This window comes from Metopolophium dirhodum, chromosome 3, assembly GCF_019925205.1.
Source record: "Metopolophium dirhodum isolate CAU chromosome 3, ASM1992520v1, whole genome shotgun sequence".
NCBI lineage: Eukaryota > Metazoa > Arthropoda > Insecta > Hemiptera > Aphididae > Metopolophium > Metopolophium dirhodum.
In genome coordinates this window covers 10,071,855-10,084,969 of record NC_083562.1, presented here as the reverse complement: position 1 = coordinate 10,084,969, position 13,115 = coordinate 10,071,855, and the positions used below count along the sequence as shown (strand labels likewise).

Here is a 13,115-nt window from a genome sequence, read left to right as displayed (position 1 = left end):
CATAGATAATACCTATTACCTACCATGAACCACGGACTGGATATCTTCCATAGAACCAAATACCACAGAAATACTATAGATTAGAATACGGGAAGCTCTTAGATATTTTGCTAGGGGACACTGTAACGCTCCATATTATAGTAGGTTGCCTATATAAGCCCCTTAATTTTTCTTTTTAGACACTGATAAGTGATAACTATTAACTGATAAGTTATTAGTACAAAAGAACAACTCGGCTGTCTAATCGTATAACACAGTAAGTGCAATTTACTAAATTGTTCAGGAGAAGGAGATTAATGGAGTTGCTCTGCATTTCATGTAGATGGCGTTTATTTGTATGCAATTATTATATTAAGTTACCAAAGAGCTTTGAAATACAAAATTTATCAATATTTCACCTCATCTAATTATAGACCTTGTTTAAACTCAAAGAATGTGTTATATAATTTAGTTGCTGTATTTAAAATCCACCAAAAAAAAAATAAAAACACAGTAAGTGATCTTACTGTGTTTATAATTTGATAACTGAATTTCTGATTTATCGGAAAAACAAGTAAAACACAGCAAGAACAACTGTTTTTAATTTTGTTATAAAATTATACATTTTCAATAAATAGGTAAGCATACACAGTAAGCAATTACAGGTCACTATAACATAATATTTTATAATACCATTTAAATAAATAAAAAATTTCAATAAAAATTATCTTTATTTTTATTACAATTAATGTAAGTAACAAATTTTAACAAACTAAATTACTAATGAATTGGATAAACCATAATCTTCATCATGTAACAAATCTGTTACATTATTTGATTCTGGTAAATCTTGCCAAAAATATCTTCTATTTTCTGGCATCAGTGGTACAAGAGTTTTTATAATTTCTTTTTTCTTACTACTGTTTATACCTCGTTGACTATCTTCATGAGTTGGTAGACAATTGATATTCCTCAATGTACTTTTTTTCAAAAAGTCAAGTTTAGTTAGATTATCATCAAAATCATTTTTGTACTCAAGACAATTTGATCCTTTGACAAAACGTACCATTACGACATTGATTAATTTAAAATTGAACAAAGGATCATCAATTTTCTTTGTTGTTCTTTTTTTATTATTCCATTGATAAAATGTCACAAGTTTTAATACATTCACTTTTGTTCGGGATTCAGCCACAGTGTCAGTAAGATCATCAAAGTCATAAATTTTACCTTTTTTCCTAATTTTAGACTCAATATTACCATGAATCCCATCAGCACTCATGTGTGTGTGACCCTTAGTCAAGTATTTAATTATAATTTCATTTGGTCCATCATTTTGGTTAACTGCAGTTACCAATGCTGAATACAATGTCCAATTCTTATTCTGAGCTGTACAATTGTCAGCCCATAATACAAACTTTTGCACATCTCTTTCTTTGTTAATAACTGTCATTATAGAATCAGTTATACATTCAGCTTTTCTACCACTAAGAGCTTCATGCCACAATACACAGTAGCTATTAAATGTACTTCCTTTTTTTATAGTAGCAAAAGTTTCATTAAAAACTACTAATCTACTAAGAAAGTAGGATGATTTAATATTGGGCATGTATGGAATAAGTATTACTTTTTGGAGATCCATGGAAAAATATCTTGTTGAACCTAACTCCTGTTCCTGTGAATCTATTTTATATTCAGCGTTAGCTTTGTTGGCTTTAATTTTGTGTAATACCAAAGTTGAATTTGATTCTGGATTACTTATATCCTGATTGAGGATTTCACAATCCTCACAATCATCAGCTTTAGGTTTGTTTAAAGATATATTTTGTTTTTTAATTGTTGATCTATATGTTTCTGAATCACAATAATTTGGGTACTTCTTTGTAAAATCATCAAACATAACTTTTATGGTGAGTTCACGAGGTAGATAGCGTATGTTAGGTGCATTATGCCTTCTATAATGAGTTACACAGGGATGATATGAGTTTATGTGGTCTATAATAACTTTTCTTTCAATTGCATCAATTCGTGGCCTACCACGGTTTTCTTTAATAAATTGTCCACACAAGCCCTTCTCCATAACAACCACCAATTCAGTGACAACAGAATCATTCGTATAGCCTAATGTTTGTAAAAATGTAGATTTGCATATTGCTATTTCAACTTTAAATTCTGGATGGGTAAGTGTGTATAATCTGCTTTTATTTTTTTTAAAACTATTATTTTCATCAACATTAACCTTCCTTCTTTTAATGGAGGCCAAATTAATGCATCTCGACATATATTTTCGTCGGTCAGTATAATTTAGTTTCCAAAATTCAGACCAAATAGAAACTTGATTTTCATGACTTAATAAATTACACTGCCTTTTACACTTACCAGTACATGTTTTTAGGATAAGAGGATGTTTATCCATTTGGTTTTGGTTTTTTATTTCTGACAATTTAATATTTTGAATGTGTTTTTCATTGCCTGTCATTCTACGTTTTCTCATCCCGGCAATTCCTCCTTCCACTGGAAAATCTTCATCAACATTAGGTACAAAGATATCTTGATGATCATTCAAACAATTTGGTGTTTCAATAAAATCTACAAGTGTAATATCCTATTGTTAGTTGAAAATACATTTATATCAACTATCAAGCATTGTTTACCTTCATTAGAATCCTGGCCAGTACAAGAAACGTCTAAAGTTTGAAATGGAGGGACATAATCAGGATCTTTAATTGAATCGTCACAATCTGAATGCATGTTTTCATGTTCATTTTCTTTTTCCAAATTCTCAAACAAATTGTTAGTATTAAATGAATTTGAATCATCTATTTCAATTAAAATGATTTGGGTACGAATTACAACATTTTGAACTAAAATAAAATATTATAATATAATTATTACCTAAATTACTAATTGAAGAAGTTGAATTATCAGTCACACGACTAGCAGAATCTGGTCTTAACGTCAACGAATATAATGAATATGTATGGTCTGCCATAATACATTTAATACTGATTACTATTATAATATCAAATATGTTTGTATTTAAATTTAAAACGTCCAACGACAAATAAATGTAGGTATACAAAACTGAAAACGTGTAGCAAATTTTCAACAATATTATGAGACGTGTTGTTACTCATTGTCTTATTTGTTCTTAATTTTAGTAGGCTAAATATAACTATATAATTAAATATTTTAAAATCAGTTATCAATTATGAAACACAGTATGTAACATTTAAAAGTATATACTGTGTTATTTAATCTGTAAGATAATTTACAAGAAAATAAGTTAACAATGATAAAACACAGCAAGTACACTAAACGTACCTACTGTGTTTTATAATTTGTTTTTAGATAAACGCATAAAAAAAAGTGGAGATACTTTATTTTATCTTAGTGGTTAACTGGATGTTAGTAACAAGAGTGGGTATAATAAACGCAGCACAACATTTCAAACAATCTAGGCCAATAAAACGTAATTTGATAAGAATGTCACTTACTGTGTTATACGATTAGACAGCCGAACTACTTAGATTTTTTCTAATTTTTAAATTAAGTCCAATAGTCCATTAGCCTTTAGGTACTTAATATTATAGTGTTATTAGTGTTAAAATATTAAAATATATACATAGTTTATAATAAAACGTGCAATACATCATTACCATTTACCTGTATCAAGTGTATGGCTGTATGGATTATGGACACTGGATTACTAAAACAAGGTTATTATTGTTTTTACAATAATTTGATACAGTTCTACACGGTTATACGGGTCTTAAGTTTTAAACATTTTAATGATATCGATAGTTGTGAAAAAATAATTATATAATTATCACAAAATATTGATTATACTAACTAAAAAATATGTACAGTGAGAAATGTGTGACATAAAGATTAATACAAAATATTATTAAAACAATATAAAAAATGTAGGTACCTAATAAATACTTGCAACAGTGTACACCATCATTACAATTTACAAGTCATAATATTATGTACAATGTACAAATAAAAAATAATAAAAGAAATAGAACTTAGGTATGAGAACATTATAAAATATGTATGAACAATATTTTTATATTTATGATATAATATGTTAAATTAATAATTAGGTGTATAATATATACAATATAGGTAAAATATGGCGCCAAATTATTTGTATTAGTTAACGAGTACATAAAAGTGATAAGGAGAAAGGGGCTCAATAGGCAATCACATACATTTTGGAGTGCTATGACGCCAGTCCGGTGCATTGCAGGTTTCAACAGAGCTTCTCGTATTCTAATCTATAGTATTTGATAGAACGTTAGATCATATACAATTGATGAAGCTACTATAATCATTTGCTGTGTCCAACATAACCCCCCACTTATTAGTTATTTTATAGTGATTGTTGGCGAAACGCGTGCGTAATAACTCGTTGTACCTTGAAATCAAATGGGTGGTGGGGATGGAATGTAAAGCGGCATAGGTGCCACGCATGCGCAATAATTCGGTGTACCTTGAAATTAAATGGGTAGTAGGTTATGTTGGACACAGCTCGGTATACGAGAAATACACACATAGCTCCATCCATTGTATATTATGATCTAAGCATAGAACAATGCTTAAAAATGCTTAAACCGTGAATAATACATTATCTATGGGTGCTTGCTACATAATTCTTATCTTTGTGATAAGAAAATTATTTTAGACCACGAACTTAGATAAATAGGATAAATGAGAATTTTCATAGACGTTATACAAATTTATCATAAATTTATTAATTATTTGTCTATGGAAATTTTACGCAAAATTGGTTATTGTCAAAATCTATTTTGGTTTTTGGTGCAACTAAAAAAAATTACCGTAGTTGTATGAAACTTTCACTGAATGTTAATATTAGCATTTTCTTTATACCCTAAAATTTGACACATGTTGCTCTGTTATAAGGTATATGAAATTTTCGATTATTATTGTTTTTTTTTTATAAATTAATGTCGATAAAAAAAATGTTGAAGGGAATTTATTGGAAGTGGTGAATTTCTGTCTTTGTCTAACTAGTAACACTACACACATGCAACTTAGGAATTTAGACGTGTTTTCATTACAATGAACCGATTGGCGATTGATCTAGTGAAGCTACAAGAATTGTAAAAACAGATTTAACGAAAATTTGCAAATTATTTTTGAGTTGGAAATTCATAAAACATTTTCCTTTTATATCCAAGATTTGAAAACTGAACACATAATTCCTCATAAGTTTTTCTACTTTTATCAAAAAAAAAAAATGTCAAATTAAATTCTTATGTGGGTTTGAAATTTTTACATTGGGTACCTACCTCGTAATTTACTCGATTTCTCAAAGAGCGATTTTCTTATTTAAAACGAATAACCGTAGATACTTGAAATTTACACCATATGTTTATTTTATTATTTTCTACACTTAAAAACATTTTTAAAATATTTTGACAGTTTTCGAGATGTTTACAGACATTTTTAATTTCAATTTTTTAGTTTTTTTTTCTATAAATGTCAATAAAATTTTATTTGTTGGGTCAAAAAGTGTGAACAATTAATACAAAGCTCCTGATATATTGTTACAATGACAGCTGGAAAATAATAAAAATACATAGTCACAATTTAATTTTATAAGCATTTCAAGTTCAAATTGAGCATAATAGTAAAATAAATTACTTTAATCATACATTTAATATTATAAAATATACCTACTTAGTAATAACAGTATAAGCTGACAGACCATCTTAGCTTAGAATCGTTTTTCGTACCTATACAATGATTTTATATAATTGATTTCAAATTTAACACACACACATTACAATGAGTATATTAAGACAACTAGTGTCATGGACGTTTAGCCCTCCCTGATCTATCTTAACCCCTCCTTAAGATATTATAATATATTGGTATTCTTAATTCTTTATTATAATAAATTATAAACAAATTTTACGACAAGGAAAGAAGGATGCAATTATTATAATATAATTAATTATATATTATTTATAAATATATTTTATGACTATATAAAACTGAATAAATGTATACAATAATTCAATAAATAAATTTACATTTAATTTGTCATAGTTTTGAATCATAATGGTGATCATAGTGGGTGGAAGACAAATCTACCACTCTTTTTGTTCTTGAAACCTTTTGGATTTTGGGCTCAAGACTTATGCTATTTAAGGACCCTAATTATGTCCACGTCTAGTGTACAACAAGCATTACCCACTTTTAATATCTCAGGGTTCACACTGTACATAGCTTTTGAAATATCTGTGCCATTTACTCAATGGCCAGAAAATAAAGCATCAATATTATAAACTGCTGATAGGTTAGTAGATTACTAGTATTATTATACTATATAATATTATACAGTTATATAAGTGTTCTGTGCACGAGTGCGGGGTGCAAAACGCTTTTATGTGATATGCATGCTTAAAAATGTTTAATTTGTGTTACTTCAAGAGTTACAATTATTTAGTACACAGTCAGTGTAAAATTAAAATCTAATTGAAAGTTCAGTGATTTTATTTAGAAATTTCAAGGATATTCATGATACATACTATTTGTTGATTACGTAAACATCTAATAAACTTGTTCATAGAGCATTAACCATAAACATATAATTATGATATATGGTTATCACTTGCATTAATATTTTACAAACTATACAGTTGTAGTTTAAAAAACCATGACACAGTTGTCTGGAAAGGATACAACATACAAATAAAAATTAAATTATTCTTAAAAAAGCTTATAAAATAGAGTAAAATTAATAGTTATGAATTAATATAATATAAAATATATGTACAAATACTTTCTTATACTCTACTTTTGTAAAAATATAAGCAATTATAATTAATTAACTGGATAATGCATACTAATAAAATGTTTACAATCCAAATAAAATTTTAAAAATGAATACCTACCACATAATTGTATTTTATACAAATAAAGAAACCATGTTTAGACAGTTAAGTGACATAATAATTTTCATTCCAAAAATTGTATAGTCGATTACACATTATTACTAGTGTTAAAACATTCATTAATTAATGAAAATGTAACTCTCATCATGTAAAATAGTAATTTCCATTCTAAACCAATTAAAAATATTAATAACTAACATTAACTTAACACTATATCAATATTAAAATAGAGATTAAAATAAAGATTTTATTTTCATTTTAAAGTCAGTTTATAGCTACAGAACTTATAATTAAATATAAACCAATAATAACAATAATGATATACAGAATTAGCTGTTTTATTTAAACATAAATAAATCTTAACTAATGTAAGGAAAAACTATAAAAATGTAAAAAAAATTATAGTTATAAGTGGCCGCATAAGCTGCCATTCACTTGCGCTAGAAAACACGTTCATGAAAACCTGAAGTAGCAGATGTAGACGTCCCTTGACTTGGAACGGTTGAAGCTGGTCGCATAGCAGATGACTGGTGATTGTTGAGTCTGCGTGGAGCCAAATATTCAAAATTACTTTGTGTTTGTTGAGACAACATTTTAGATAGATCGCATGGCATAGGATCTGTCCAGAAGAAGTCGTGGTTTAAAGCTGAATCGGCATCAAATCTCTTGGCTGGATCTAATACCAAGAGCTTATCTAATAGATCACAACCCATTGGATCACGCACGTAGGGCTTTAATCGTTCCTTCACCTGCAAATTAAATAATTAGTTTATGATTAAAAAAAACAAATAGGAACAATTACCTTTCGTTTTTGTCCTTTTACTAATTCCAATTGATTGTATAGATCTAAAGATTCAACTTTAGGCCAGACTTCTGGCATTATTGAACCACATAGTTGAGAAATCAAAGTTAATTGTTGTTGCTCAGAATTACCCTGCATAATTGGACTACGAGTCCACATTTCAGCCATAATGCATCCAGCTCCCCATAAGTCTACAGGCGGACCATAATTACGATCGCCAAGCAGCAACTCGGGAGGTCGATACCATAATGTTACGACTCGATTAGTATACCTAAAATATTGTAATTAATATAAATTATGTGGTACAGTGATTTATTAGGATTCAATGTTATATTGTTGTTATTGTTCATTTATAGACATGCATTAAATATTTAACTTAAAAAACAGTTATAGAAACTTATTATAATAAGTCATATATTAATTATTAACATGTTTTAATAATTTTTTTTAAGTTAAAAATATACTCATATAATTTAATTGAATAATACAATTATTTTATTTTATACTGATATCGATTTAGTTTAACCCTTTTATTGCAATTGGTGCATGTAGCATATTATTTATATTATATTATAAATACATATCTTCGCTTGTCACTCGTTTATATTAAAATCTGATAACCTGACGAAAAAATTGATAATAGCCAATTTTAGCATTTTTAAAATCAAATCAAACTATCCAAAAATAAACATAGTATGAGAATTTCAAAATAATTTGCATGCATTTAAATTTTTATTCAGGTACACCAAAATATACTTATTTTAGTAATTTATAATACAGACATTATATATTGAAGTCATTACTCGGGTATCAATAAAAAATGTGCCACCCTGGCCATACAATTTATTAAAAAATGATTAGAATTAGTAAGTAAATTAAGTAACAATTTTTTTTTTTTTTAATAATTATTCATTTATGGAATTTATTGAACAGGTCGAAAACAAAAATTTCACCTTTAAAAAAAATGTATTAAACCTGGTAGTTTAAAAGTGCTTGGCAATGGAAAAGTTAAATTAATTACTTCATAGATATTGAAAATATTTTATTTTTTTTTTAATTAAATAAACATGATAATATTACCTATTTGGTTGACCATTTTTCTGAGCACTGAACGCTCTGGCAAGACCAAAATCAGCTAATTTTAATGTCCCAGTTTTTGTGATCAAAACATTTGCTGCTTTCATGTCACGATGCAAAATCTATTATATCATACATATAACATAACATGGGTTTAGATTGTCACAAATGTTCACAGTTATAAAAATATCTTTATTGCTAGTAGGTATAATAATATATACTTTGTTGCTGTGTATGTAGTAAAGGCCATTGAGCATTTGTTGGATTACTTGCTTAATCTCTCCAAGACTGAACTTCACCTTAGTATTTGATAGCAGGCCAGCCAAATCATGTTCACAGAATTCAAACACCAAATAAAATGTAGAACGATAACGATTAAACTGAGTGGCTATAAAACATTTTCATGTGATATTAATTTAATAGAAAAATTAAAGTGTTTGTGTTTAAATTATAATTACCTCTAGTTTGACAGATTTCCAATAGATTTACTACATTATCGTGTTTTAATAGTTGTAATATTCGAATTTCTCTTAGAGCAGTAATTGGAAACTAAGATTGATTAAAAAATACATATGAATAGTAATATATAAAATAATAACCAATAGGTATATATTTTTAAACATTATCTACAAAATGTTTTAACTTAGATATGTTTTTGGGATGGGTACAACTTTTTTTCCTAACTGATTTTTTTGTAGTAACACTTAGTTATCAGCATAGAAACGCAAATCAATAAAAAAAATATATATACAATATACATGTTAAAAATCAATCTTTATAATTCAATAAATTCCTAACAAAGTGTAGCATGCTACTAGATATTTTTCCACTGCACTATACCCAAAAACATATCTATGATATCTTAATTTTGCTTGTAGAGAAAAAATATCTAGAAGCATGCTATAACTATTTATTTTTTAATTATTGAGCGTTTGGGAGGGCTAAAGTAATATTGAATAAGCTTAAAAAAAATTTAAAAATGTTTGAGGGGCTTAGCCTCTAAATCCCCTCTCCCCATTTGCTTTATGAGTATCACTCATCAGTTTTAAACGACATCATGACACTAAAAACAAGTTTGCTTAGATTTAAAGTATGTCATTATCCAAGAAATATGGCAATACAGGTGTTTGAAAATATGCGTGTGACATCATAGAGCCAAAGTATGAACAGCGGCGTATGTTTTACGTGTAAAAATGTCAGAATTAATACAACAATTTCAATTGTTAAAGATAATATTTTTTTTATGTAACCTCTCAAGTGTCTTTTTTTGTGTTTATGACACTGGTGTTATTATAATTTTGATATAGTTTCTAGTTTTTTCATAGAAGATACAACTATTATAGTTAATTTCATACAATTTGGTTTATACGACAGTATAAAAATATATATAAAAATTTGGTGTTGTGATTTCCTTTAAGTATTCTATCTTTGGGCATCAAATACCGTATAATATCTACATTAATTTATTAAATATATTGACTTACTCCTTCTTTTTCATTTTCCATTAGAATTTTTTTCATAGCAACTGTAAATTTAGGATTTTTTTTCTCTCGTGCTTTGAACACCTCACTAAAAAAAAAATTAATACTTATTCATTAGTTTTAATTTATTGCATCAATAACAGTAGATAAGTGAATACACCTAACTACTATAAGATTAAATTAAAATATCAGTTTTGAAAACAAGATATAATATATACTATTATTAGGAATCTGTCTATTTGCAAAAATATTCTAATTTATAAGTTTTACGATTTATTTATTTAAAAAAGTAAGTTAATAAACATTTAACAATAACTCAATTATCTAAATCTTATTTTCTATAATATGATGAAAACATTTTAAGAACTGACATAATATTATGTTAATATTTTAATTCATACAACCAATGTAAACAAATATACTATATTATTTACATAATTATGACAAGTTTATAAATATTTTCCAATTGGATTAAAAATGTTGGCTATTAAGTGGTTGTCAATGTAATTTCTCTTAGATTAGTTATATAAGATTGATATAAAATTATAATTAGATTATTATGACTTATTTTAAGATCTATACAAAACAATATAATATATATTTTTAACAATTATGATGGAAATGATGGAAAAGAGCACTGTGTACTGTAGTCTGTAATGGTGTACCTAATGTATGGAGTTTTATGTATAGGTACATAAAACTCCAGTTTAATATCTAAAAAAAATGCAATATATTTGTATGCCATAAACAACACTAATATAATATATACAGGGCTAGGATTTCTATGTAATCTGCTGTTTTCCAAAACTACACAAAGCTAGTTTTATAACATGTACATATCATATATTATGGAGGAAAGTATGTCTTAATATCCATAAGAATTCCACAAAATGGATCAGTTGCCAAGTTCTGTCACCAAAGAAATTGAGTCAGATATGAATCTAGATTCTAGATGATCGTGAGCTGTTTCCCGATGATTTTTGTTTTGCTACTTTGCCGATTAAACAAAGGTGTTTAATTGTTTGTGGGTGCGCTCCTATGGTTGGGTCCATAAAGTTATAAGTATGATTAACTGTATAGAGATTAAAGCCAAATGCTTGTTAGTCGAAATAACCTAAATGATTATAACAGGTAGTTTTGGAAATATATATGGGTAGTCAAAATAACCCGGAAACACCTATTTACTTAGTAGGTAACTCTGTAACTTGCTAACAAGGTTTTTACCTAAACCTAATTTAAAATTATTAATGGTAATTTTTCAAACGGATCCATACAATGTAAAAATCATGATAACGAGTGGTATTGTAAAATTAAATTACACAAATTATTTTATCAGATCAAAAGTCCACATATAAGACCTATTAATTGTGCAGTCCTGCAAAACTTTTTTGGTTCAATATTTGTTTAAAATAAAAAATTTAAGTGCATTATTTTGAATTTTTAGGGCATTACATTCCCAACTCTAATTATGTTTTATCTATCTAATAGATTTGAATAACAACAATAACATAATATTATTATTAAATACCCAAATGTGCCTTGACCAATCTTTGCCAGTTTTTCAAACTTGGTGGCAGCTTCACAAAATGGGAAGTTATACTCCTCCAAGTATTTCTCCCTCTCGCGGGCCATGTTCATCTGCAGCAGGTTGGGCGATGGTGTTGACGGCGGTGTCAACACACCGTTCAAATTCGTCATGGCAGTCGTCTTGAAATCCTTTCGTGAACGTAAGGGCCAAAAGAATATAACCTAATTAATATAATGATCTACCAGCAATTATTGGTAAATAGCCAGAATATAGGGCACAGGAATATAGATGGCAGATCGCAGATACCTAATATGAATTATGAAAATAGTAATAGTTGCTGGATTGTAGGACACGATAAAGAAGTTAACGTGGTAGGATAAGACATAGAATAGATAATACAAGATTCTTTATTGTTCTGATAACCGATAAAGACGACTTCACACTGCTTCTATGTTCCGTGATAAAAATTTGTCACTGTGATTGGCTGAATCTTGCGGTTGGTAAGCGGTATACAACAGGGTTATACCATACTATATTTCATATACCAGAGAGTAGAATCAAATCCTATCAGCAATCACATCCCTTTTAATTACAGCAAAACAAAATATACGTTTCGAAAAATTGAAAAAGTAAGTTGAATCACTTCATATTTCATAATATTAAAAATTACCATAATATATCAAACAATTATTTTTTTTTTCGGAAATCACGGTTTACGTTATAACGGTGTAGTACTCAACTGTAGTGTGAAGTCACCTTCAGAATAATGAATGGGTATTGTATTGATAAAACGAATCACCTTTTGATCCACAAAATAGTTGTTCAAATTGTATTACCGAATATCCATAATGTACATTTAATTATTCTGAGAAATATTTGTTGCAACGCTTATTTTCAAGAGTTAAAATATTTTGTATTTGTTCCACAATCTATATTTAATGTATGCCATTAGATTACTATAGACAGCCTATATTATAAGGCTCTATCTTACTAGAATATTTCCAATATTTTTTTCTATTCTAAAAGGGGTTTACAACATGGGAATGTCCGAATGTATTTCATGCTTCACAATTATTCGTTCCAATATAGACATATTGTTGTTGCAAAAAAAAAAAAAGTTCTTCTAAATAGTTTTTGGAATAAATATTCACTGGAGCAAATGTGATTTGAAAAAGAGTAGGTAAATTGAAACAAATTATTTTGTGATAACGAAATAATGCGATACAGTCATACAGATTTCACAAATTCAAATCTGGTTTTTTCCCTTCGTATTTTTTTAATTCCATTAAGAAAATATAATTCATTCAATTTATTATTCA

General features: G+C 27.7%; 1 protein-coding gene across 1 annotated transcript; it reads right to left on the bottom strand.

Annotated features, from left to right (window-relative positions):
• Positions 1 to 6,395: 6,395 nt before the first annotated feature.
• On the bottom strand, positions 6,396 to 12,192 carry LOC132941522 (cyclin-dependent kinase 9). Its single transcript, XM_061009617.1, has 7 exons — positions 11,797 to 12,192; positions 10,272 to 10,356; positions 9,246 to 9,336; positions 9,009 to 9,175; positions 8,791 to 8,909; positions 7,711 to 7,981; positions 6,396 to 7,657 (listed from the first exon to the last, which is right to left on the bottom strand). Exons 1-7 carry the CDS (start codon positions 11,964 to 11,966, stop codon positions 7,349 to 7,351), a joined length of 1,212 nt encoding a protein of 403 aa, XP_060865600.1. The 5' UTR covers positions 11,967 to 12,192; the 3' UTR covers positions 6,396 to 7,348.
• Positions 12,193 to 13,115: the final 923 nt, after the last annotated feature.

What these genes read in the sequence shown, in the direction of transcription:
- LOC132941522 (XM_061009617.1), bottom strand. Translation starts at nt 11,966, where the DNA reads ATGACGAATTTGAACGGTGTGTTGACACCGCCGTCAACACCATCGCCC. An exon ending in GGAAATCTGTCAAACTAGAG is followed by an intron (nt 9,176 to 9,245) that starts GTAATTATAATT and finishes AATGTTTTATAG; the next exon opens with CCACTCAGTTTAATCGTTAT. An exon ending in TAAAAGGACAAAAACGAAAG is followed by an intron (nt 7,658 to 7,710) that starts GTAATTGTTCCT and finishes TTTAATTTGCAG; the next exon opens with GTGAAGGAACGATTAAAGCC.